Raw genomic sequence first — 25,253 nt, forward strand, 5'->3', positions numbered from 1 at the left:
TGCGCAGTGTTTTATATCCTGTACGTGCTGCTGACAGACGCTGCCACCTCAAACTTCAATTTTACAACAATAGCTATCAGTCTCTATAATAGGATATGATCAATATATACATACGTACGATTCGTATTATAGTCAGTTCAAAAATACGTGCTTGATATTGGTCAGAAATACACTGCATTTATGTAAGGAAGTGTTCGCCACGCGAGTTTGTTTCACTTCGCTAGCGATTCGGTATCTATTCCTACAGTCTTCCAATCGATTTGAAACTTAGACCATTTGGGCGGTTTTTTCTAAAGATGCAGTTGCAAGGGTTTTCAATGTAAAATATTATATGTATTTTAATAAAATAAATAAACAAGTACTATGTATGTATTGTAATAAAATAAATCAATAACAATGTAAATATTTTACATAAGATCCTGTGTTTCTTTTTTCTCTTTGTTGAGGGAGGTTTATCAGTACTTTTGTATTTAAGCTTGCACTTATATTTAACGATATTGGTCTGTACGTCTGTAATAAATATAATTTCTTGTTTTTATTATTCGGTTCCTTTGAGAGTATTTTTTTAAAATGAAATGAACATCCCTGCTGGCAGATAAATAATGTCTTGCTTAGAGAAAAAAGTATTTAGTTAACGGTAATTGCATACAAAAATAGTCTTAATGAATGGTCATAGCAGGTTCTTAAATCCCATAAGTTTTCATTGCAGTTTTCATTTCCTTTCTTAATCGAAAAAAAATCAGTATTGTACCATAATTTGTCATTATCATTTTTATTATTAATTATTTATTATTTAATATTTATTATTTATCATTATATGTTCAAAAATTATGAGTATCGTTATATTAAAATATATATATTTTTTTTTTCATTTATTTGTTTTATCTACATAACGATAGGGATTGCACTATTCATCCCTATCGTCTGTATTAAAAATTATTATTGTTTTGGTTATTGCTTATCACTCAGAGTTTGCTGGGTTGAATTTCATGAGTCAACCTCGTTTAAAAAGAATTTATTCCGAGTATTATCCTGATTGCTGCTGGTCAGACTAGGATATTTGTGACTCCAAGTCGATTATTTCCCACCAGAGTTTTCCAATTCATCTAATTTCATTGTTGAGACAGTTCCTCATCAAATCGCCAAAAACTATCCTACCCACTATGTCACCACTATTTGAATATAATTTTAAATTATTTAACATTTGTATGTACAAGTTAAAAACCAGAAATGTCACTTAGGGGCAACTTGATAACGGGCCCATTCTAATATAAAAAGAAATAAATAAAATATGAATGATAGTGGAATCTGTGTAATAATATGTGATATTTGTAAATATGAAATATATGTATGTACGTACATATGTATGTAGGCATACGTATATTTGAATGCAGCAAAGCTGTGTGGAATGCATTGCTGTATTCCTTTCAGTTCCATGTTGAATGTGAAGAAAACGTGTTGTATTTTGGCTACTTCACGTTTGTATGAGTAATTGTGATAGGTAAACGGTATTTGCAGAATAATGATTGTCCATTTGTTATCAGGCTTGATGCTTCGTATTGATAAAAATTTTCCGTGCTTTTACACATCGAAATATTAAATCATGGTTGTTGGTTTGGTTTTATTATATGTATATATTTTTATATTACAAACGGAAAAAAGCCTAGTTCAAAACCGATTAAATACGATTGTAAAATAAGCACACGTGCATTGTTAGAAGTAATTATACTACGTTAAAAATTATTCATATTTATCATATTTCTTATTTTACTATAATTTGCAATTCATTTGGTTAATGGAAAGGCTTGTTACATTTTCATATCACATCATTTGATTTCAATTCAATAAATTAAAATTTTAAATGTTATTGTTATTGTATTACAAAGTACATTGGTAATTAAATTTCAAAAGTCAAAATTAGAAAATCATTGTTTAGAGTAATTTTTATTGAATTTTGGATATTAATTATTAAGTGCTTTTTTTTGTTTCGACATGAATCAAAATTCAACACGGCATTAATAAATAACATAAATTGTTTTGTTAGTGTTCCAAAGCTTACACATGTGAAATACTAATCTAAATCAAACGTGTTTTCACATGGAACCGTTTTCATGAATAGGTAAATAAGCATTTCATAGACCTCATTAGCCGCTTAGACATGTTCTCAGCTATAATAAGACACGAATTCTCCGCGTCCTACATTTCAAAATAGCATACTCGCGTTTTCAGAACGGCACTGGATTTTTTACCATATCACATTATAAATTTACATAAACGTATAAATATAAACTCAGTGTCCAATTTCTACGAATAAATTAGCACGATGATTTTCCCGACCGGCGAGTGAGTTGTTGAAGCATTATGGTCCGGTTTAAAACTTGCTCGGGCCCGGATTACAACTTACAATCACTTGCGGCCATAAAACGAGCGGTTTGCGGCGCCCAACCCTAATCCCCAATAACTCATTACACCCCCGGCCGCATAAATATCGACTTTAATCTGTTAAAATGTCCCGAAGCCGCGACTAAATAAACCGGACGATTACGGCGAGACACTCCCAAAGCGGGCGCTTCGGCACCGCGCGGCTCGACGCTTTTCCGGGAATTTTCTGACTCTTTTTTGTTGTCGCAAGTGTATTTTTAAATTTATGTCAACTTTGGAAGTGTATTTGATATTTTGAGTTCACTCTCAGTTTATTTATATCCGTCTAAATGTGTAGAAAATCGCGTTTAAAATTACTTTGCTGTCAAGTTTATGATAATTTGATATTTGATGATTAAGCAATTGTTTATAAGAATAAAGGTCATGGATTTAATCTCCAACTACATTAAGCAATTGTTTAGCAGAATAGAGGTCATGGATTCCAACTCCAATGTAGAGTTGAAAATCTATTTTATTTTTATTACATATGTACAGAAATCTTTATTTTATAGGAAATTACATTACCCCTAATACATAAATGCAGCAATGTTACGTCATTTTATATCGAGGTTTGTCTAATTTCCCATAATGAATACCAAAGGCCATTAGTAAGGTTGTAAAATGAACGTTGGTCGAGATAAATTAGATGTTTAAAAGGTGGGCGGAACATCAACCCCCTCCCATCCCCCTTGACATAGAAACATAATTTACCTCGACAATCTTCACATATCGAAGGTGGGGACACGTTGCACACATTTTTGTTTAAGATTACATATTCTTGAAATACAAATCGTACTTTTTAATTCCATAAAAAAGCAGTTATAATAAAACTAGTTTTATATGTATTGCTTCATTAGTGACAAAATCTGGTTTGATATAAATTATTATTATTATGTATAAAATTAAAACACATTAAACCTGCATTACGTTTTGCGTAAAATAAAAAGGTTTTGCATAATAAAAAAAAATGCACATGAATGCATAAATTAGAGGTTCAGAATGTAACCAGGAAATGGTATGAAAATTACAAGACTTGAAATGAAAACAAAAAAAAATATAACCGGTAGACAGGAGCAAAAGGAAAGATAGATCAGGCTAAAGTGAGTGAATCCAAAACAAACTCAACTAGTTAATATGTACATACATACATCATAATATGTGCCATGACAGGAATTACCTCAAGGCGATACATACATGTAGTCAGATTATTTTTATACATAAGTATTAACAGTTTTTCAAACATAAAAGTATAAAAAATACATGTATAGATAGTCAAAAAAAAATGATACAGCAAATTTGCGAGAAATACATTATGTAGGTAGCATATTCAATAAATTCGAGATGCTAACAGCTCAAATTTACGAGAAACTGAAAGAATGGATTTAATATATATCCATCACAATAATTAAGCTAAATTTTTTGTTAATTAAAAGTCCTATTCGATATTCTCAATGATTCACCGTATCTGTATTTAATTTGACAAACATAATATTAACGTAGTATTATATAATATATGTATGTATGTACATAACATAATATTTCATTTGTATTGGAAAAGTATGAGTATTGTACAACTGTAAAATAAAATGAAATAAAAACTTGCATTGTATTGTATATAGAGTGGTGTTTCTGGATTCGAGCTGTGTAAGTTACATTTTCTAACGTATAGTAATGTGTCAAAAAACGTTCCACATGAGAGGATTACAGCTTTTTCCTTTATATGCAGTATTGAGTTAGCTACAGCACTAACCTATAGGTCGCTAAACTTCCAAAGTCTTAAGGTATTAAAGTAGAAAGAAGAAGTTGGACCTAAGAAAGATTTAGTACATCGAGTGTATGCTTTCACATATACGCTTTTTCTATACATTTCTTTCATGAAAAAAATGTTTAATATTTATTACAAATATATGCATTAAATTAGCTATAATTCATTTCGTTTTTGGGTGAATCCGGCTCCATCTATTTAAATGTTATAGATGAATATAAAATTCGGAAATAAATCAAATAAATGTCTGGTAAATTATATGAAACGAGACCAGCTGGAATTACTTAGCATAGATTAACATAAATTACTGGAGAGTTGTGTACTTTTTTCCCTCCTCTCCTAAAATATAAACTATCCATAAAAAGCTTCCATCTGTCCGCGAACACGGCACGGAAAAATTAACGACTTCGCTTTTCCCTCCGCAAAAACCTCACATTAATATTTCATCGTTTTACCTTTTTTTTTTATTTATTTAACATAAACTCGCCGTATTACTTTTTTAAACGCAGTATTGAAAAGCTAGCGGAGCGTATTTTAAGCTCGTCACGATGTTTCGAAAAAAAATGGAAATAAAACCACACATTATCCAGTTACATTACGAGTCCAGAACGTACATGCATATAAAAGTCATAATGTGATTCTAAATGTATGGATACATAATATGAGATGGTTCAAAGTGAAAATGAGCGAATTTTCCGACTGACGGCGTACTGTTGTGCTGGTAATTGGCGAGACGATACACTATCCAGAAATAGAGTCTTTCTCCCCTTCTCGTGTGGCATGCAAAGTGGTAGTGATTTATCGAGTCGGGTTGCGCAGATAATAGTTTTGTGACAGTTGGTAATTTGTCCTGGGCCGGTCCGCGCTTTTATCAATTTGCAACTTCTTCTGAGGCCCCCTTTCTGCCGTCTCTCCTAGTCGTGGCCCGATTGATTTATTCACCAGCCACGACCACAGCGTCCTCGGTATCCTGCCTCTTCTTCTTCTTCTTCTTCTACATACTTCCACAGCCACTTTAGTACCTACTGCTACCCCTTTACTGTCTCGGACCGTGAATCGCTTAAACCGGGTTGAAGCTTAATTTTTTTGTCTTTATTTCAAAAAGAGTGGAAAAATTCAAACATATACATATGTATATACCTATATACATACATATGTATATATATTATATTTTATTTTTTATTTTTATTGTTACAAATCAATATACACTCGTCATTACAGATTTGCTCCAAAGCGACGGGTGTACGTTAACAAAATACAGAATACATAAACAATCAGAAATCAGAAATACAGTAATACATATACCATCAGAATATATAGCATATAACAATTAATCAGAAATAATAATCATAGAGACATCTATGGATTATTTTTAGATTTTTTTGTGTACAATTTTTATATAATAAATACGAAATTATAGAGATGTCTATAGAGATATCTATAGATTTCAGATTACTGTGTATAATTATTACAAATTATACACAGGCAGATTTTTACGACAACAGGATTAGATCTAATACCAATTTTCAGGGACCGTTTCAGCAATGATCAGATAAAATTGGCAAACTCTGATAGAGAAACGATCGATTTGGAGTCACAAAACCCCCAAATCTAACCAGCAGATGGCGAGGACTCGAACCTTTGACCTCAGCGGTGCTAAATATATACGCTACCACTAAGCCAAACTGCTGGCTATATACTTATGGTTTCATTTATGAATATACATACACTAATGTTGTACCCGATGATTTATCATCGCATGGGTGTTGGAATATTAAGTTATTATAAAAATAAATAAATGTGTGTAAATGTGTTCGATCAGGACGCGGTGGTCTTTACCGATCGATAAATGGGACTAAAACTATTTAAGATCCAATCCATACATCCTATCTCATCGGTGTGTATAGTTTCTTCAGAGTGTATATCTAAGTGAAGTCTGAAATCTAACCTATAAAATGTTGAAGTCATTCATAGTATTGATTAAATTTTCTAAACTTTAACCAACCTTCAAAGATTTGTTTTAACCTTTATATTAATGTTGTGTTTCTTCCTCCAAAATAAACTTTCTAACCTACAATATATGCTTAATATATGTACATAGATCAAACAGTGATAGCTATGTACATCAATGTATACTTTCTTTTAAGCGGTACTATACGAGGAGAATAATGAACCTGGCTATCGAAACAATTGACAGATAAAGAGGATTTTTGAACCAAATATAATATTTTCAGATAGCTTTAACGCAATTCTGCAAATTTATTTATTTATTTTATATCACTTCAGTGTAAATATTGTATATATCTTCGCAAATACATATACATACTCGTATATCCAATGGTGTAGTCGGGCCAGGTCGCTGCCCTGGCACTTAAATTGATATAAACATTGTTTTTCGAATACAATTAAAAAATATTTTGACTAAAATTTAATATAAAATTTTGTATTCCAAATATTGTGAGCAGACTCTCGTTCTAACACTTGATGACCACAATCGAATAGTAATCTGAGCACATTCAAGACTTGAATGACGTTTAATGAACTTTATTGTTTTTTTTTATCAAAAACCACCCAAAACTTCGAAAGAAAACATTTTTTGACCATACCATGATAGATAAAATGAGGGAACTCAGCTTAATTGAATAGTCATCTCTAAATTCACATGTTAAAATTTGATAGTTTTTTGACATACGTATGTACGTATACTTCTGTTCATGGTTTTAGCATTGTTAAAAGCAAATGTTGCTTTTGACACACAAACACGGATTGTGCAAAATCAAAGATGTTGAAGAAGATGCATTATGGAAGTTTTTATAAAATATAAAAGAAAGGTTGTGGTTATTTGCAGGTACTATATCTGCGAACTATTGGCTATTTGTAGGTACTATTTCTACGAATTATTGGCTATTTGCAGTTACTATATCTGCGACAGGCGCAAAGCCTTCTGCGCATGCGCGTGAACTGTCACTGTCAGCGTGTTTACTGTTAAAATTGAGTTTTAAAACTCGTAAAGTGACGTAGAGTAAAAAATATAATCGAAATTAGTTAAACGCCTTTTTTTCTAACCCTTTGACTGCTACAACAACGATAAATCGTTGTTTTGAAATCGGCGAAGATTGCTACGACGATCGTTGTTGACGTCATTAATTGTCGTATTTCATTACTTTCTTTGCCAGCGCATCAGTGGCACGAAACATTTTTTTTATATACGTATTTATATTTATTTTTCAATCAAGCTTTATAAATATTTATCAATTTTTTAAAAGCTCTTCAATTTCGGGTTCATCATCAAAGTAAATTTCGGGTTCGTTGTCAAAGTCATATAAGGAGTTATTACTTGGGAATTGATTATTGTCGATAAATTCATTTTCAGAATCAGTAGAGCTGCTGATTTGTCGAGTTCCTCGGCGAGGAGCTATTATTTCGCTTTCGTCACTTTCACTGTCCGATATCATTTTGCAGAGTTAAAATAAATGGCAAAAAACAATAGAAATCCGCTTTCAATTATATAGGTCACGAGACGTCACGAATTCGTGCAATCAATCAAATGCAACTGAAATGCATACAAAATGTTTATGATACATGTTGAAAAATTATTTGATTATTAGAAACTTCGCATCCTTGTGTGTCTCGCTCACACATACACAATTAAAACCAAGAAAGAAAGAGAGAAAGACCGCTACCTGTTTCAAATGTATCGCATGTTTTAACAACGACAAATACATCGATGTCTAAAAATAGATTATTGAAAAAAATAATGCGTCGGAAACAATCGTCAAAACTTATTTAGTGTATATATGTAGGTATCTCTTTCGCACGCACGCATGTAAAAGCAAGACAGAAAGAGAGAGCGCGAGTCCACAACTGCTTCTTAAAAATGTATATAAAGTATTAAAAAAATTACGCGCGTTCGGCGAAGCAAGTATGTAAAAAAATATATTATATTTATTTTTTTATAAAGTAATTACAAATGTTAGCATTTTTCGCTTGGACATTGAAAAACCTCGTAGCAGCCAAAGGGTTAAACTACTTTTTTCGAGACGGTTTTTTCGAGACATGATATCTCAAGATCTACTGAACCAATTTTATCAAAATTTGGTGTGAGCCTTCTTTATACATTCTTCTATCGTATGAACTAGAACTATGACAAAATAACAATTTTTAAAAAATTCGGAAAAGTCAAAAAAACCGGTAAAAAAATGATTTTTTAATTCAGACAGCCGCTATTTTGCAAAAAAAAAAATTGTTTGACTTTTCCGTAGTTTATGCTATAGCAGCATTTGTTTGGATTAAGAATTAATTTGCTATTTTGATTTTGGATTACTAGGAGGGTTGGAATCGTGTCGACCAGGTCGCACCATTTTTTTGAGACCCCTCACTACATCAGCCTGTAACTTTTTGAATTTTGAATTTTTTCCCTTGTTTTTTTTTTCTATGTATTTTTCAAACATTAGTAAATATTTGGTAAAAAAATGGTTTTAAAAATATTATTATTTTATTGCACCTGAAAAAATACCTTAATATTATTAATTGTTAGAAAATTATTATCATATATGTACAACGTATAATACCTACATACAATTACAAGCCGCGAACTAGCTAAATGATATAAATCTATTATAATAACGTGCGAAATTTATTTGCCTCATGTATAATGAACGATTGATTAAACAAGTCTAACATACATTAAATGTAAGAAATTATAATCGGATTATAAGTTCACGCGCATGCGCAGAAGGCTTTGCGGCTGTCGCAGATATAGTACCTGCAAATAGCCAATAATTTGCAGATGTAGTACCTGCAAATAGTCAATAATTCGCAGATATAGTACCTGCAAATAGCCACAACCAAAAAAAAATACATCATAATTTCAACAAGTAAGAATATTTGTCAAATATTATTTGATTTTTTCATAAATATTTCAACTCCCAATATTAGGATACAATTTTTTTTAGTAGGGAAAAAATCGGGGGGGTCTTAAAAATTAAATGCCGACCTGGTTCTTTTTTATTTAGCACTACACCACTGCATATATCTATATAAAATATAATAGTTGTACGTCAACATATACGAAGCAATCAATGCATGCAAGGATGAAATTCAATTTGTTTACAAGAACACGATTGTAAGTTATACGTTCTCTATTCCTCACAAAGTGCACGAACTTCACAATATAAATTTTGAATAGGGTATGGGTGTGTGTGTGTGTTTATATGAGATTACTTTGTTAAATTTTCAATTATGCTATTAGAGTACATATCTCCTTCAATGCAAATGCTGAAAGCGATACGCCTTCACGCTTCCGCGACTCTTCCGAAAGGCGGCGAGTTGAGAGGCCACCAAAGGCTTTTGTTCCCCAGGGCGGGCCAACCGGCGGGCCGCATCGCTTTTATTAATATATGTAATCTAAAACACAAAACCTCCGTCCCTCGGAGAAAAGCGACGGACGCTTTCCTGCATCGAAAGACAGAGAGAGAGAGAGAGAGCGGGAGGAAGATATACCGAGTGGTGTTCTTAAACTTTTACATAACAACCAATTCAAACGACAAAACAAAACAAAAAATCGACAAAGAACACCAAGACTTTGATCTATAATATGATAATCGTATATAATAATAGCCTAATGCGTGCCATCAGGAATGGAAAAATGGCATCTCATTCATTTTTTTTTTTAATATTTGCCACAGTGACATTACAGAATACTATAACACGTCACTGTGATCAGATATATAAGTATAATACAAATACTTTGTACACGAAAACAGACATATGTATGTATAAGCATAGTACAAATACTATATATAAGAATAAGCGAGACATCTATGTTATCTATCGGTCTCCGTGACGGGCCCGAATGTGAAACGCTCGAAAACGCATGCAGTTTTTTCAAGTTTGTATATATGGGTGTGTTATAAATTATTTTAAGGTATTTATTTTGTATTATTTGGAGCTAAGAAAGGTGTATTATTCCATACAGGTGAAGCATAGCTTAATAATGGTAATATGAGCGTGCGATATAATTTTATTTTATTTTGAGTTGATAAAAAACTATGGCGATTAAATATTGGGTATATTGAAGATCGGTCTCCGTGACGAGCCAGAATTTTAAATTACAGAAAACGCAAATATCGGAAGGCAAAGATCGAAAATCGAAAGATCTTAAGTCGAAAGATAAAAAAAGGGTGCATGGTAAACGGTACTTACTCACTTAATTTCGCGAGCAGGTTACAACAGGAACAAGAGGAACAGGCTTTTCCTCCCGTATTAATGTGCACGCGCAGAATATGGGAAATCAGATAAATTGGCAAACTCTGATAGGAAATGGTCGACTTGGAGTCACAAATATCTAAGTCTGAGCAGCAGCACTGCATAAATACTCCAAATTAATTCTATTCAATCAAGGTAAGCTCACGGGATTGAACAAAGTGGCCTCTCGGTGCTTAATATCAACGTAATCAACTGAGCCACGCTGTTGGCTCATCTTTTTCCTATCTCTCTTGCTAATCTATAGTTATTCAGGTTCGTCAATTTGATAATAAAATGCTGCAATAACTTCTCCATTGATATCACTGTGGATGTTTATATGAATTCACATTATATAAAATGCTTTTGTATATTGATTGATTGTATTGTATCTGTACGATTGCAATCGTCGCTTTGGAGCGATTTCTAAAGGGCGAGTGTTCATGTCCATGAAATAAAAAAAATAAAACAACGAATGCAGTATTGTCAACTTCCTTTATATTATACACTAGTTGTTTTACCCGGCTTCGCTCAGTGTTTGTGAATAGCGAATCTAATAGTAAATATTCATTTGTTTTTTTATAAAATTTATTTGAATCGAAAAAAAAAGAATCGTAGTCATAGAACCTTTCCAAGCAGTTATTAACCAAAAATACTTACATACATACTTACATACTTACATATTTACATACTTAAATACTTACATACTTAAATACTTACATACTTACATACTTACATACATACAAAGTCTCTTTCGAAATTATATATAAGATACTACTAACTTTCTATATACAGCATTTCTAGAAACAACAGTAACCGACACGATCCATTCATATTAGCCAGCAGTATGGCTTAATGGTAGCGTGTATGTTTAGCACCAAGTGGTCAGTGGGTTCGATTCGCTATACTACTGGTTAGATTTGGGGATATTTGTGACTCCAAATCGATCGTTTCTTATCAAAGTTTCCCCATTTTATCTGATCATTGTTGAAACGGTTCCTCAAAATTGGCAAAAAATCATCTTTCCTGTGATCACAAATCTTCTGTATTTATTGTGTATATAATTAGTAAAAAATATGTACTAATCTATCTAAGTCCATTGGTGTCTCAATGTATTAATTTTGTGAGTAATTAATTAATTAATTGTTATTTCGTGTTCTTCAACTTCTGGAAATATTTTTGAGGGTATTTGTGACTCCAAATCGATCGTTTCTTATGAAAGTTTCCCCATTTTATTTGATCATTGTTGAAACGGTTCCTCAAAATTGGCAAAAAATCATCTTTCCTGTTGTCACAAATCTTCTGTATTTATTGTGTATATAATTTTTAAAAAATATGTACCAATCTAAAATCCATAGATGTCTCAATGGATTAATTCTGTAAGTAATTAATTAATTAATTGTTATTTCGTGTTCTTCAACTCCTGGAAATACAGTGATTTATGTAATATTAAAAAAATTGCTTAATTGTCCATGAAGGCGCATTGGGGTCTTCCTGTCAAGCCTTCCTGGTATATATATAGAAATGTTTTTATTTTTATTTTTGTCCACTGTGGAAATATTCACGCATGACGTGACGTCATAGCACCAAGTGTAGCCGTACTAACAAAAGTGTTGCTATGCTCATATGAATATTTTCGGAAACGTCATAATGCGACAATATTGACTCGACGATATGGCACCGTATTGTCGCGCTCTGTAATATAAATGTAAGCTGATTCTGCTTGCACTCATTCTAAACAAGTGTGAACGTGTCGAAAACGAGCCGCGCTGTGAATAGTATGAATAGATGTAAGAAGTGCTGTAGAACAACTCTACAAATGAATACGTAGCATATACATATAGGTGTATATATATAATAAAAAAAAATACACAACGAACCCAATAGATGTAGTCGAACAGTGTCAAATCGAATCAATAATGGCCGGTCTGGATGTGTAACGTGTCAGTGTGTTCGTTTAATTAAAGGGACGCGTGCTAGGCGAGTTCATTTTCCGGCGTCAATAAGTTCCGTTTCCGTTAATCCCGGCTTCCTGCGATCTCAAATTCTCGCACTAATTTCGATTCGCTTTGTCACGCACGAGCCACGGAAAACAAAGGGACTTTTCCCTTCGCTCCGGTTTTCCTCTTACACACTTTTACACTCGTGTATATTGACTCGCAAGATTGCTTAATATAAGTTGATAAAAGTGTACACTTAGGCACGTGTGCGGTGTCAACCCGACACGAAGTCAAACACTGCTAAATTAAACAGCCGTTTCCGTTCGACGGATTATGACGAATGTTTTGCCTACTTGTCCAATGTACGTGTGTGGAATTGTTTTGAGTGTTATTAATTCGTCTGTCTTGAATTTGTGAGATCTTGACTTTAAACATTAAAGAGAACTATATTACTTTGTGCTAAATACATACATATAGTATCAATCAATATAAATTAGCATTGAATTCAATGTAGTAAGTAAAGCAACAGAATTATGCTCATTGAATAGAGCGTGAACAATTTTTTATTTTTATTTTATTTTGTACCAGGAAGGCCTTACAGGTGTTACGGGGACGAGAAGGAGATGGTGTACAAATATTATAGTCACAGTTTTTTTTATAAGATCTTCTTTAATAGTAGTAATTACACATGAGATTAATAACAAGTTTTTATTACACGTTATTAGTTAGTAGTTACTAGTTAAGTCGTCTAATCGCGAGTCACTAGTTAGACGGTTCAATTGTAAGTCAGTGATTAGTAAGAGACGGTTCGACCACAAGTGACGGTTCAATCGCAAGTGACCTTCCATATGTTTAACATCAGTATATATTTAATAGGCGTAACAATTTGGACCAATCATAGTTCGTGGGAAAATAATATTTTTAGTGTTTGCATATGTATCCCTTGAGGGTAGACTTCTCGAATTTCGTCGTGCGGATTAAGAGGGGTTTTGGTATTTGAGGGAAACACAATTTGTCACGCTGGTGGCGTGAGAATAAGAAACAAAGTTATTTAAAAACGATACTTTTAGTGTTAACATATGTGTTTTGAATGTGTCGAGAAATGGTTGAGCAGATACACAGAATTCGTCACGCAGGTAGCATTGAGTCGTGAGAAAAATGCAACTAAAACAATAAAGATTTTGGAAGTCTCATAAATAACATTAAAGGAAAATATCATTCAAATGTACGTTCAAAGAATCAAGATAACAAGCGGGAATAAAGAGTAATATAAGTACATACATAAGTTGTAAGATATTCACAACATAACACAGGTAAACTCCAATGCGCCTTCCTGGCCAATTACAAACAATACAGCATTTTTATTATACAAGAGGTTGAAAAGAATTAAACCTCACTACACTGAAGACGAGAAGAATAAGAGGCGACTTGATCGAAGTCTTTAAAATAATAAATAATCATTATAATTGTCCTATGTCTTAACTCAATACGTTCAATGAAAACACTCACCTTCAAATAGAAAAATCGAATAAATTGATCAGATATTACTTCTTTTCAATCAGATTGTCTTACAATTTGGATTAGTCTTCCTAACAATGTAGTAAATTCTGAAAACGTTACTATTTAAAAAAAAACAAGCTAGACTTACTAACTAATAAACAAATTATTCTTCTTTTCCAATATCTATTCTATGATTTTTTTTTTACATATTTCGCATTACCAGGAAAGTCTTACAGGTAACCCCAATTCTTGGCCAATTACAAACATTGCAGCATTTAAAAAAATATATATATTTTATTATTATACAAGTCGCTGAATTATGAGACACCGAAAGCTCGCAAATTAACGAGACATCTATAAATCGTACATACATTTTATTGAACATTAATCATACTCAAATAGTGCTGACATAGTAGGTAGGAAGGTTTTTAGCCAATTTTTAATCGAGAACCGTTTCAACAATGAAATCAGAGAAAATTGGCAAAATCTAATAGGACACGATCGACCTGGAGCACAAATATCGAGGTCTAACCAGCAACACTACAGATGTACTCAGAAAAATTCTTTTCAATCGAGGTCTGCTCATGGGATCGAACCCGGCGCCTCTCGGTGTTAGGCAGAAGCTTAAAGACCTAGCTATGCTGCTGGTTATCCGCTTAGCTGCCCAAAGCGCCTTAAGGAGCAAACAGCCGTATCTATTATACGCTCAGCGCGTCGGCTGGGCGTCTAAGCGGTTAAACAATGAACATGAATACAAAGAATTTCTAGTTTTTTTTTATTACACGGTTTTTATTAGTTTCACTTCATCAAGGGGTCTGACAAACTTCTTATACTCTTCTGATCGCTTTGAAACTTTGCCATTTTGCGAGGTTTGGCCGCCGATAGAGATTTCACTTGGGTCCGATTAGTCAATGGTGAAATATAATCGTAATAAACACGTTTAAAAATCCAAAAATTTTGGAGAGGCTACCGTCAATAGCCAGTAGCCTTGTTTTCATACTTTCCGCCCCCCATTCGTTTTGTCTGGTTTTAATTGTTTAAATACATTTAACGTATTATTTTCAGACTATATCTTATAAAATTTGAATTATAGGCTTTCAATATCTCTCATAAATATTTTTTCTGCACTTATAGTTTACATCAAATCATCAAATGAAAATGAAAAAAGTTGTAAAAATACATATTTGAGCCTTTATATTGGAGAGTGGCATAAGATGACTTTTTTTCAATTCAAGAAATATTTATTACATGTGATATTTTGCGTTTATAAATATTTAAAAATACTGGTGTCTTGTAATACGTTTATTCTGCTATTTTGAGATTTTGTACATATATGTACATATATAGAATTAGAAGAAGTTATGAATAAAATCAAACAGAAATAGTTTTTTGGACTTTCAAATAAAACGGCTAACATTTGTACATATGTATATAAGAACATTTGAAGGCAAAAATATTTATTGATAAGATTCAACAATAAATGTAGATTTGAATTTGGGAACAATTGTGAGTTACACTCGAAGGACATTAAATTCAAATAAGAGTGTTTCTCATCTTTTCCTCTCACGCCTAGTAGTACTTCTTCTTCGTTTTCCATTTCTAAATTTTATATCTTTTCTTTGCCACATATCTCTTTCTCACTGTGAGACTAAAGTTGCTAGACGTGTGAACTCTCTCGAGAGCAATTTTGTGTTTTGCTTCATCGCTCATACCTTTACTCTACTCGTTTCATTCTATCCTCACATTTTCTGTTTTGTTGAAATTCATATTAAATTTGTCGTCAAATTACACGATTTAGATAATCGTTTTGAAAGACAAAAGACACACGCAAATTGCCTTTTTTATATTATAAATTTTATTCTAACAAAATTTTATTTGAATATAAAATTCCAAAGGGTATTCTAGAAATGATGATGTATGGAAACGAAACGTAAATTTCGAACGTGAGGTGTCCCGAAAATGATAACAGATGACCCCAAAAATATAGGCGTTTGTCATGTATGACGAAGGTACAAAATGTAATCGAAAAACAAAATCGTCTACTAACGTTGAAAAATAAAATAAAATTGTTCAAATAAGAGAAAAATTGGTAAATTTTTATGCAACCTTGAAAAATATTTATGCATTTGAATAATAAAAAAAAATATGTATATACATACAATGTATTGTTGTGTGATGTAGCAGAACAGTATGAATCAAAAGGTTGGAAATGCTTTCCCGGAAATGCAATTCTGTTGTTTGCCCCCTGCAGCTGCTCATCAATTCAGATCAACACGTACAGAGTGTATCTTTTCCGAATGGGAAATTTTTCATTCGTGTCATGCATCGACACCACGATCGGATGTGACTAATAAACGAAATGCCGATTGAATCTCACTGAATCAGATATGACACGTTTTTATTTCGCTTTCACAATTAGAAGCCTTTGACGTGTATTTACATACAAATATATAGGTATATGTATACAAAAATACGTGCGAGGGAAAATTACAGTTTTCAATCAATGAATTTTATAGAAAATGTATCATCTAGCAATATACATATGTATATATGCATGTATATATTTTCATCAATTAATTTTATTTTGTATATACTCACATATTTACATTTTTTCTACGAATAATTTTATTTTTGAATAGTTATATGGACATATTATATGTTTGTCTGATATATAAATTCACTATTTCAATTCCGAAGCATCAAATATAGCGTATATATCATGGAACTATAATACAAAAGGGTTATAGAACCCAAGATCATCAATGCTCAGGCAACGCCAGGCAAGTGTGTCTGTTCTCTATGTGATTCCATAGATTCCATAGTTTTATATGTTATGGGACTGCTAAATTTGACATGCTATCTTACGGTATCCAACTTAGACTGCATTTATGTGTTTTGGAAGGGCTAGGAGCCCTTTGAAGGATTTTCATTCGTTTATTTTAGTTTTTAATTTAGTTTTAAGAATATTTTGTGTAAAATCTAATGGTATCATAATTTGAATTGTAAACAGTTTTTGGACTATGCAATGCTATATAATGATTTTAAATACTAATATATGTAAAAGGTTTATGTTTGTTTGTATGTAAATCTACATATAGTTTCCAATTGAGATATATCAATTTTGTTATGATCTTGGTACTCTACTTAGACTGTTTTTAACTTTCTTTTCAATTTTCACTCGTTAAGCAATGGCGGAAAACCGGACAATACCTATAGATGAGAGTATATAGTATGGGAAATATTTCAGCTACGTTCCAAGGATATTTTCTTATAATAAAAATACCTTTTCTGAAAAAAAAATCCATATAAGGTTAATCCATAAAAATAGGAAAAGTTTTATTGCATGTGTAAGGATAAATATAGTGAGGTTCTTAAGTATTAGACCGTGTTCTGCGTCTATATATCATGAAAATATATCAAAACTGAATTTTCTTCGCTGGGGAAATTTTCCGGTTATCCACTACTCGCGCGCGGGGGAAAAAACCTTCATAAATATACAGCGGATTATTAAAAGTAATACCTTAAAAGCAAATATATACACGTAGTTTTTAATTTTATTTTTGCGCATTGTCAACGCGAGTGAGTTTTTCTGCGAACGGAAACTAGCGGCAATTACGCGAATCGGATAAATGTTTTCTTTTCTATATATATTTTTTATTTAGGTGTCGTTTCGTACGGAAAGGGTTTTGGCGGGGATGAAAAACCGCGAGAAAAAGGCTTTGACCCATTTCTGAGAAACTGCCACTTTGGCAGGATTTCAACCCACGAACGAATGAAAAATCGATCCGAACCACCCCATGTCCATCCCCCTTTTACTCTCCTCAGCCATCCCCTTTTTGCTTCAACGGCGACCCCCCGACCCCTGAGGCGATTCGCGTTTAACCAAACTTTCAACACGTAAAACTGCATCTGCAACTTTGCCAAACTTGCATCTCCAACACTTAAAAGATAAACAAACTTTTTTTAAAGTGCATTTTATATTAAATTTTAAACGCCCGATAGTTACATCCTACAATAGGATGAATATGTGCCAGGTGTGATTTTATATATTTGATTCGTTGCGTGAAACCAAAGTTTCACACAACTAATCAAATAATTAATTAATACGTAACGGAATTGAACTTGATTTTAAATAATTCAATAACTAATAAACATACATAGCATATTTTTCATTGAGTATTGTGATGCTAAAGTGTACTTTCACTATTCATTTTTATTATTTTTATCATTGCTTATTTGAAAATTTCATGTTTATGAAGATTCAATTATATAAATTAGCAACAATTTCCGTCCAATTTTTTTACGTCCGTCATACATATTAATATTTTGCCAAAGGTAAATTTGAAATTTTGGTGATTTAATAAATAATTATTCCACCGTGTAACTTTAATAATGTAGACGTCAAAATGTAATTTAAATAGATATTTCAAAAATGAAATTTATACCACAAAATGTAATTTAAATTTAATTTTTAGCACCGATACTTATTCATGAAACAATTTCGTCAATATACCGTTAAAAGGGTTATGGATAATAATATTAATAAAAATTTTACTAAATACGAGTAAATTGAAACATTTTTCAATTTACTCGTCTCTTCAATTTGCAGAAGTTTCACTATAAATATATATTATGATTTGTGTCTATCAAACATCATTCTGAACTTTTTATTTTTCACACAAATGACACATGTTTACACAGAATATTTTGTGTACAAATATGGCAAGAGACTTGACTCGCGAAACGATTCCCTCAGAATAAATCGCGACACCTTGGAATGTTGTATTCTCGATCGATTGTTGGACAAATCATGCAGAAGATTAAGTGAAGACACACAATACGTTGTTAAGAAAGTTAAGCTACTTAGAATATATCTGTAAGCACATATACAAAAAATTATACTCATCAATTTAAGAGAGATATACTATAATTAAAAAAATAAATTGTCAAAACCTAGTCCCCTTATTAATAATCACGGCACGCCACTGATATGTATGTATGTACATACATATGTATTTTATATAAATTTGAAACTATGTATTCAATCAAACAGTCGTGACAAATAGGGGGTAGGAAGTTGATTTGAGAGGAAACGTTTTAACCATAAAATCAGATAAATTGGCAGAAATACTTCAAATCATATAACGTATGATTATTTTCAATCGAGGTTTAACCATTATGGGAACTCAGTCGCTAGCAACATACACACATACACTTACCACAGAGTTCATCATCATCATCATCCATTAGCCATCCACTGTTGGATGAAGGCCTCTCCAACACACCTCCATTCGTCTCTGTTTTACGAAACTCTCATCCATCTCACCCCCAAAAAATTTATAATTTCGTCTACTTATCTTTTTTGCGGTCTTCTTTTTACCCTATTGCATTCTCTGGGGTACCATTCTAGTATTTATTTTGTCCACCTTTCATCCATTTTTATAGCCACGTGGTGTGTGCCTGGCACACATATTTTTTTTCGCATGTTTAAAAGTATCTAAAAAAAAACCATGTGCCATATTCACCGTTGTGTGATTTCGCCCTTAAGTGCATTGGACTTTGTGTTCAATGACCAAGTTTCACATCCATACTTCATCACTGGCAAAACACATTGATCGAAGATCTTTTTCTTCAGACAAAGTGGCATTTTTGATTTAAAAACCGCATTCATTCGCCCAAATGCACTCAATCCTAATTTCATACGTCTCTTTATTTCTTCTTTTTTATCATCGGACATGTAAATAATATGACCTAAATATAAATAACTAGTGGTTTTACCCGGATTCGCTCGGTATTTGTAGTATAAACCACTTAAACATGACTAATCTAATAGTAAACATTTTATTAAATTTATTTGAATACTCATTTGTTTTTTTTACATACCTCCTTTACGTTTCACATGGCTTTCGTGTTAATGGTCATTTTTATCTGTTATCCATTACGTTGGAGATAAAATATCGTATACAACGCGTTTTAAAAACGGGGCCCGTAAACCTTCCTGACGTTTAATAAGCGTTCGTCCCGTATCTTCCAACCTGTTCGCCTTGATATGGCCATAAAAGATTTTAATAGTTTAAACACCTATAATTCACTCTATATTTTATAAAATTTGCTCTATAGGTTCTCGTTATCTCTAATATTTAAATATTTATAGTTTTAACTCTCATATGTATATATATAAATTTCAAATTTGGCGTCTAGCTTCATGTAATGTAATACACGATATATATATATATATATATATATATATATATATATATATATATATATATATATATATATATATATATATATATATATATATATATATTGATTTTTGGCCAAATATGTCAAATCTGACATTTCACTGTATATCTCCTCAGTCGGTTTTATCTGCGAGATAAGTATTCAATAAGAAGTTATGTTGTATCTAATTGTTAATATGATTTACAATAACCTTACATACATTTAAATTTTTACAATAAGTTTAATTTATAAAATTGACTGTCACGAACAAACAAACATATATAGTAAGTCTCTTATAAAAAATTATATGTATACGAAATTTTATGTATACCACAATCCGGCGCCTGCGCTCCTTAGGAGCCCTAGGGCTTCGCCCCCGGCGTCTGCGTCTTCGTCCCGGGAACTTCGAATCCTTTGAATCGAAAAAAATCGAATTATCTGTGCGATGAACGAAGGTTACATATGTACATACAAAGTCTCTTTCCAAATGATATATTAGCTGTAGATTTGCATCGTGGATGAATTAAACTACATTCATCTTTATATGCGTATATAATTAAAGTGTGTGAAATTAAAAAATCAGTCGGTATCATCACATTTTCCAACCCACCGCAGTTATATTCACTACAAGCAGACAACCAGAAGTTTATATCAAAAACAGCACTGCGATAATGCGAGTGGGGCGAACTAATCCAAGGGTATGACCGAAGTAAGGTCTCACTCACTCGGCAGGTAAAGACGTTATTAAGTCGGTGTTGGGTGTACTTAACCGTGGACCTCAGGGGTCCCCAGCCACAAGTCGCTCGTATTTTTGCCTCTCGAGTTATTCTGCAAGGCCTCATCTCCTGCCCCCGTGCGATAACGAGGCTTTGCTCCAGACCTGAAGAAATATTTCAGCATTATATAAAGGTGAACTATTGCATTCCGCACATTCAACCAACGGGGATGGGTTGGGAGGAGGAGGAGGAGGAGGAGGGGGGGTGACCTTTACTATGTACTTCTACCCTCACACTCCATACATTCAAGTTGAGGGGTGGTTTCCCCACCCGTCGTCTTCAACACTCGATACTCTTCTGAAAGGCCCTCCCCTCTTATTCCGCCCACCCTCCCCGCTGTTATCTTGACTTACGGGGCTGTTATACAGTGTAAGATTCGACCAGATTACACTTGTAGACTGTGTTAATGGAGACCTTTGAAATTTTTATTTTGCCGTGTTTGCGCGCACATTATGTCATAACGTGATATTTTAAATGACGTGTTTATCTCGGTCATAATTAATACTTGCCTATCTGGATTTTTTCGTCGGTGGCGTGTTTTGCAGTCGGTTCTTGTTGGGTTTTGTGTGTTAATTTATGAGTAGCTCAATTTTAGATATGGATTCGGATTCGGACTTTGAGTAAAGTTTGGAATCATTTTCGTTGTGAAATTGTTTTATTGTAACGAGTTTGCTGAGGCCTCCTTAGAATTAAATTAAATTTAATATACGTTCCACGAATTTATTCAATAATCTTATTTATTAAACTACGGTATTAATAATATGATATGCCTTATTAATTTTATAATGTCACGGTCAAATAGAAATACAATAATTTTCTGTATATGTACATACATATATGTTAAAATGTACAGTATAATTAATATATTGTGTATGTACATATGTATGTACAAGGAGAATTTAATTTAATACGAATTTTATATTAAATTTCGATTCAATGGAATTATATTTTGACATGTTCATAGTATGGATATACCTACATATACATACAAATAAAGCAAATAAAGCAAAGCTAAAAAATTTAAATGAAAGAAATCTTAGAATTTCTCATAGATTATTACAGATTATTATATGTACATACATATATACATGTGTATGATTGTGGGTATGTGGCGGACGCATCAACCAACAATTAACTCCTGATATTGAGCGCCAAACGACGTCAGGCCGAGTGACGTGTGACGTCTGCGTCAGATGCGCTGCGTGGGAGCGTACACACATAAACATCCACGAAGACACACACACACACATACACGTTCATTAATCATTTCAAACGGGTGAACGGGTTGGATTGACGAGCGTGTAATGCGCGCACCTATAAATTATCTTACATTATATTTATATATAATAACGTATAACTTTATTTTAATACGTGTATCAATTCCTTTCCAAAACCACGCATTGAAATCAACGGGCACAACAATAGTTATTTAAGACTACATACATATATCGACACAATACATATGTATATTGAACTATTGAGTTGCCCAAAGTATTGTATAAATTTGATCACATCTGTCACGATTTTTTGACCATTAAAATTATAATTAAGTAGTTTCGTTTACTAGCAGCTTAGATCAATAGTTGGCGCGTAATTTTTTCAATTGTGTGGTCACGGGTTCGATCCCTGGCTGTATTGCTGGTCAGACCTTGGATATGTTGCTCCTAGGTCTATCGGTTACTATCAGAGTCTGCCAATTTATCTGAAAACTGATAGGAAACGATAGACCTGGAGTCACATATCCAAAGTCTGGCTAGTAGCAACCGGTGGGATTGAACCCGTGACTACTTCATTCGGAAGCATTATATGCTAGAAACTAGTCTATGCTGCTGGTTAATTTACATATGTAAATAAAATGCCACATAAAGGTTGATTTGAAACATTATAGAAAGATAACATTTTGGCATGTATTGCTTTTTTGCCGAAAATCGATTTCCTAGATTTACTGTAGTGTAGTTTTTTGTTAATTCACATCTTTTACAAAATTTCACCTAATCACGATTTTGAGTTATATGTGATACAATACATTCAGAATATAATATATGCAGTTATGTAATATATATTTTAAATGAATATAATCGGTATCCGTGACGAGCCCGAATGTGAAACGCCGGAAAACGCAAATATCGGAGGGCAAAGATCGAAAATCGAAAGATCTTAAGCCGAAAGATCAAAAAAAAAGGGTGCATGGTAATCGGTACATACTCACTTAATTTGCGCGAGTAGGATACAACAGGAACAAAAGGACCAGGCTTTTCCTCCCGTATTAATGTGCGCGCGCAGAATATGGGAGGAAAAGCCTGTTCCTCTTGTTCCTGTTGTATCCTGCTCGCGCAAATTAAGTGAGTATGTACCGTTTATCATGCACCCTTTTTTTACTTTATCTATGTTTTATCTTTCGACTTGAGATCTTTCGATTTTCGATCTTTGCCTTCCGATATTTGCGTTTTCCGGCGTTTCACATTCGGGCCCGTGAGGTAGACCCGAATATAATATAACAATTTCATTTTGAGAATTTTGCATTGATTTATTATATTAAGGTTTGAGAAATCTTACTTAGAATACAGAGCAAATAAAATATCAAAATACCTGAGACGCTTCAAAAACCTTGTTTCTTATTATAAAAATACCAAATGTATTATATAATACGTATGTACATATGCACATACATATATAATACGTAAAATTGTTATACAAATGAAATTGTTTCGTCATTAGGCTTGATACGTGCATACTCGTTAATATATCACAGTTATGTGACGAACGTGTATTTAATATTAAAATATAATTTAAATAATTTATATTCATCAGAATTTTAATAAAAACAATCGAATTTCGTTCACATGCGATCAGTTCTTTGAAACGAACGTAATATTGGATAACGCGTCGCTAGTTATCCCGGTTGTTTATTGAGGACGACAACAACAAGCTGTACAGAACAAACGCACTCCCTCCTCCTATATAAAACTCACCCTCGTCGAGAGGAGAGGGATGCGACTGTTGGAGAGAACGACTTCCGTATCCGCGTGACGTGACGGCCAAAGCCGCGATCGATAAGCCTCGCGGAAAAACCACCACGTAGCGCTTTTCCACCCCGCGGCCAAAACTGTTGCCGCCGAAGACGACGACGATGGCGAATTTTCCAATTTCGTGATTCCTTTCAAGTTCAATATTAATTTTTTCCATCTCTTTCAGCGTCTGGAGGCGATATTCCCCTCTCGCCGTGGTTGGGAGCCATCGCCGGAGGGCTGCTGTCTCTGATAGCTCTCATAGTGCTGATTGGATTGCGCGTGAGGCGTGCACGTGCCGTGGCACGTGTGCCTCAACCCTCCCATGATAAGCTGTGGCCTCCTCCGGAACCTTCAGGACCTCCCCGCATCCCTCCGAGCATAAGGGCTACGGATACTCAAGCGCCGACCGAGCTGATTCAGGACGATCGGGACCCTGACGTCATACCTGTTAATTACGGTATTTTTCTTATTTTTTAAACTTTTATCAGACCCGAATTAGATTAAGCTTTTATTATATGGAATCCGCATTTAAAAAAAATGTATTATATGTATGTATCGCAAGGGTACAAGGTATAATTACAAACATATATTCTGAACTTAAATCACTTTCTTATATCGAGAGGTTGAAAAGAATTGAACCTCACTACAATGGAGACGAGAAGAATAAGAGGCGACTTAATCGAAGTCATTAAAATAATAAATAATCATTATAATTGTCTTATGATGTTTTAACTCATTACATTCAATGAAAACACTTATCTTTGAGATGAAACTCTCAGACTTAAAATAAAAAAATCTAATAAATTGAGAGATTCCTTCTTTTCAACCAGATTGGTTACAATTTGAAATAGTTTTCCCAACAATGTTGTAAATTCTGAAAACTTTAATATTTAAAAAAATCAAGGTCTTTTTTGAACTAATAAACAAATTATTCTTCTTTTTTTCAATATCATTTCTATAATTATGTTACCGTTCCAGATATTTTTATTTTTTTTATCTTTTGGTATTTTCTCTTATTTCGTATTTTTTTTCATGTATACTTTTTTGATTTTATCTTATTATTGTTATGAATAATTTTGTTTTTATTTTATTATTTTTATAGTCAAACCCCGTGGGTCTATCGGCTTTGCCGTCTTCCCCATGTATTTTTAAATAAATTAATTATTTTTCATTCTTTTCTACTTCTCATACATATATGTACGTATGTATGGTATAGCCAATTTGAGAACCTTAGTTCATAAGGGTGCAAGAACGTTTGTTCGAAATATGCATACAGGAACTGTTTTGCTACATAATGTTCTTTCGAATGACCCAAATGAAATTTCACTTTATTAATAAAATTGTCTACAACCATAGTGATTGTCATTTCAAT

The 25,253-nt window shown here is 33.0% G+C and overlaps 1 protein-coding gene across 1 annotated transcript in view; it reads left to right on the plus strand.

Annotated features, from left to right (window-relative positions):
• Positions 1-25,253, plus strand: part of side-II (sidestep II transmembrane protein) — a 196,492-nt gene that overhangs the window by 165,561 nt on the left and 5,678 nt on the right. Inside the window, exon 14 of the mRNA XM_077438740.1 lies at positions 24,066-24,338. Coding sequence (XP_077294866.1) covers positions 24,066-24,338 — 273 coding nt within the window. The remainder of the gene's footprint in view (positions 1-24,065; positions 24,339-25,253) is intronic.

Source organism: Arctopsyche grandis, chromosome 9 (assembly GCF_051622035.1).
Source record: "Arctopsyche grandis isolate Sample6627 chromosome 9, ASM5162203v2, whole genome shotgun sequence".
Lineage (NCBI taxonomy): Eukaryota > Metazoa > Arthropoda > Insecta > Trichoptera > Hydropsychidae > Arctopsyche > Arctopsyche grandis.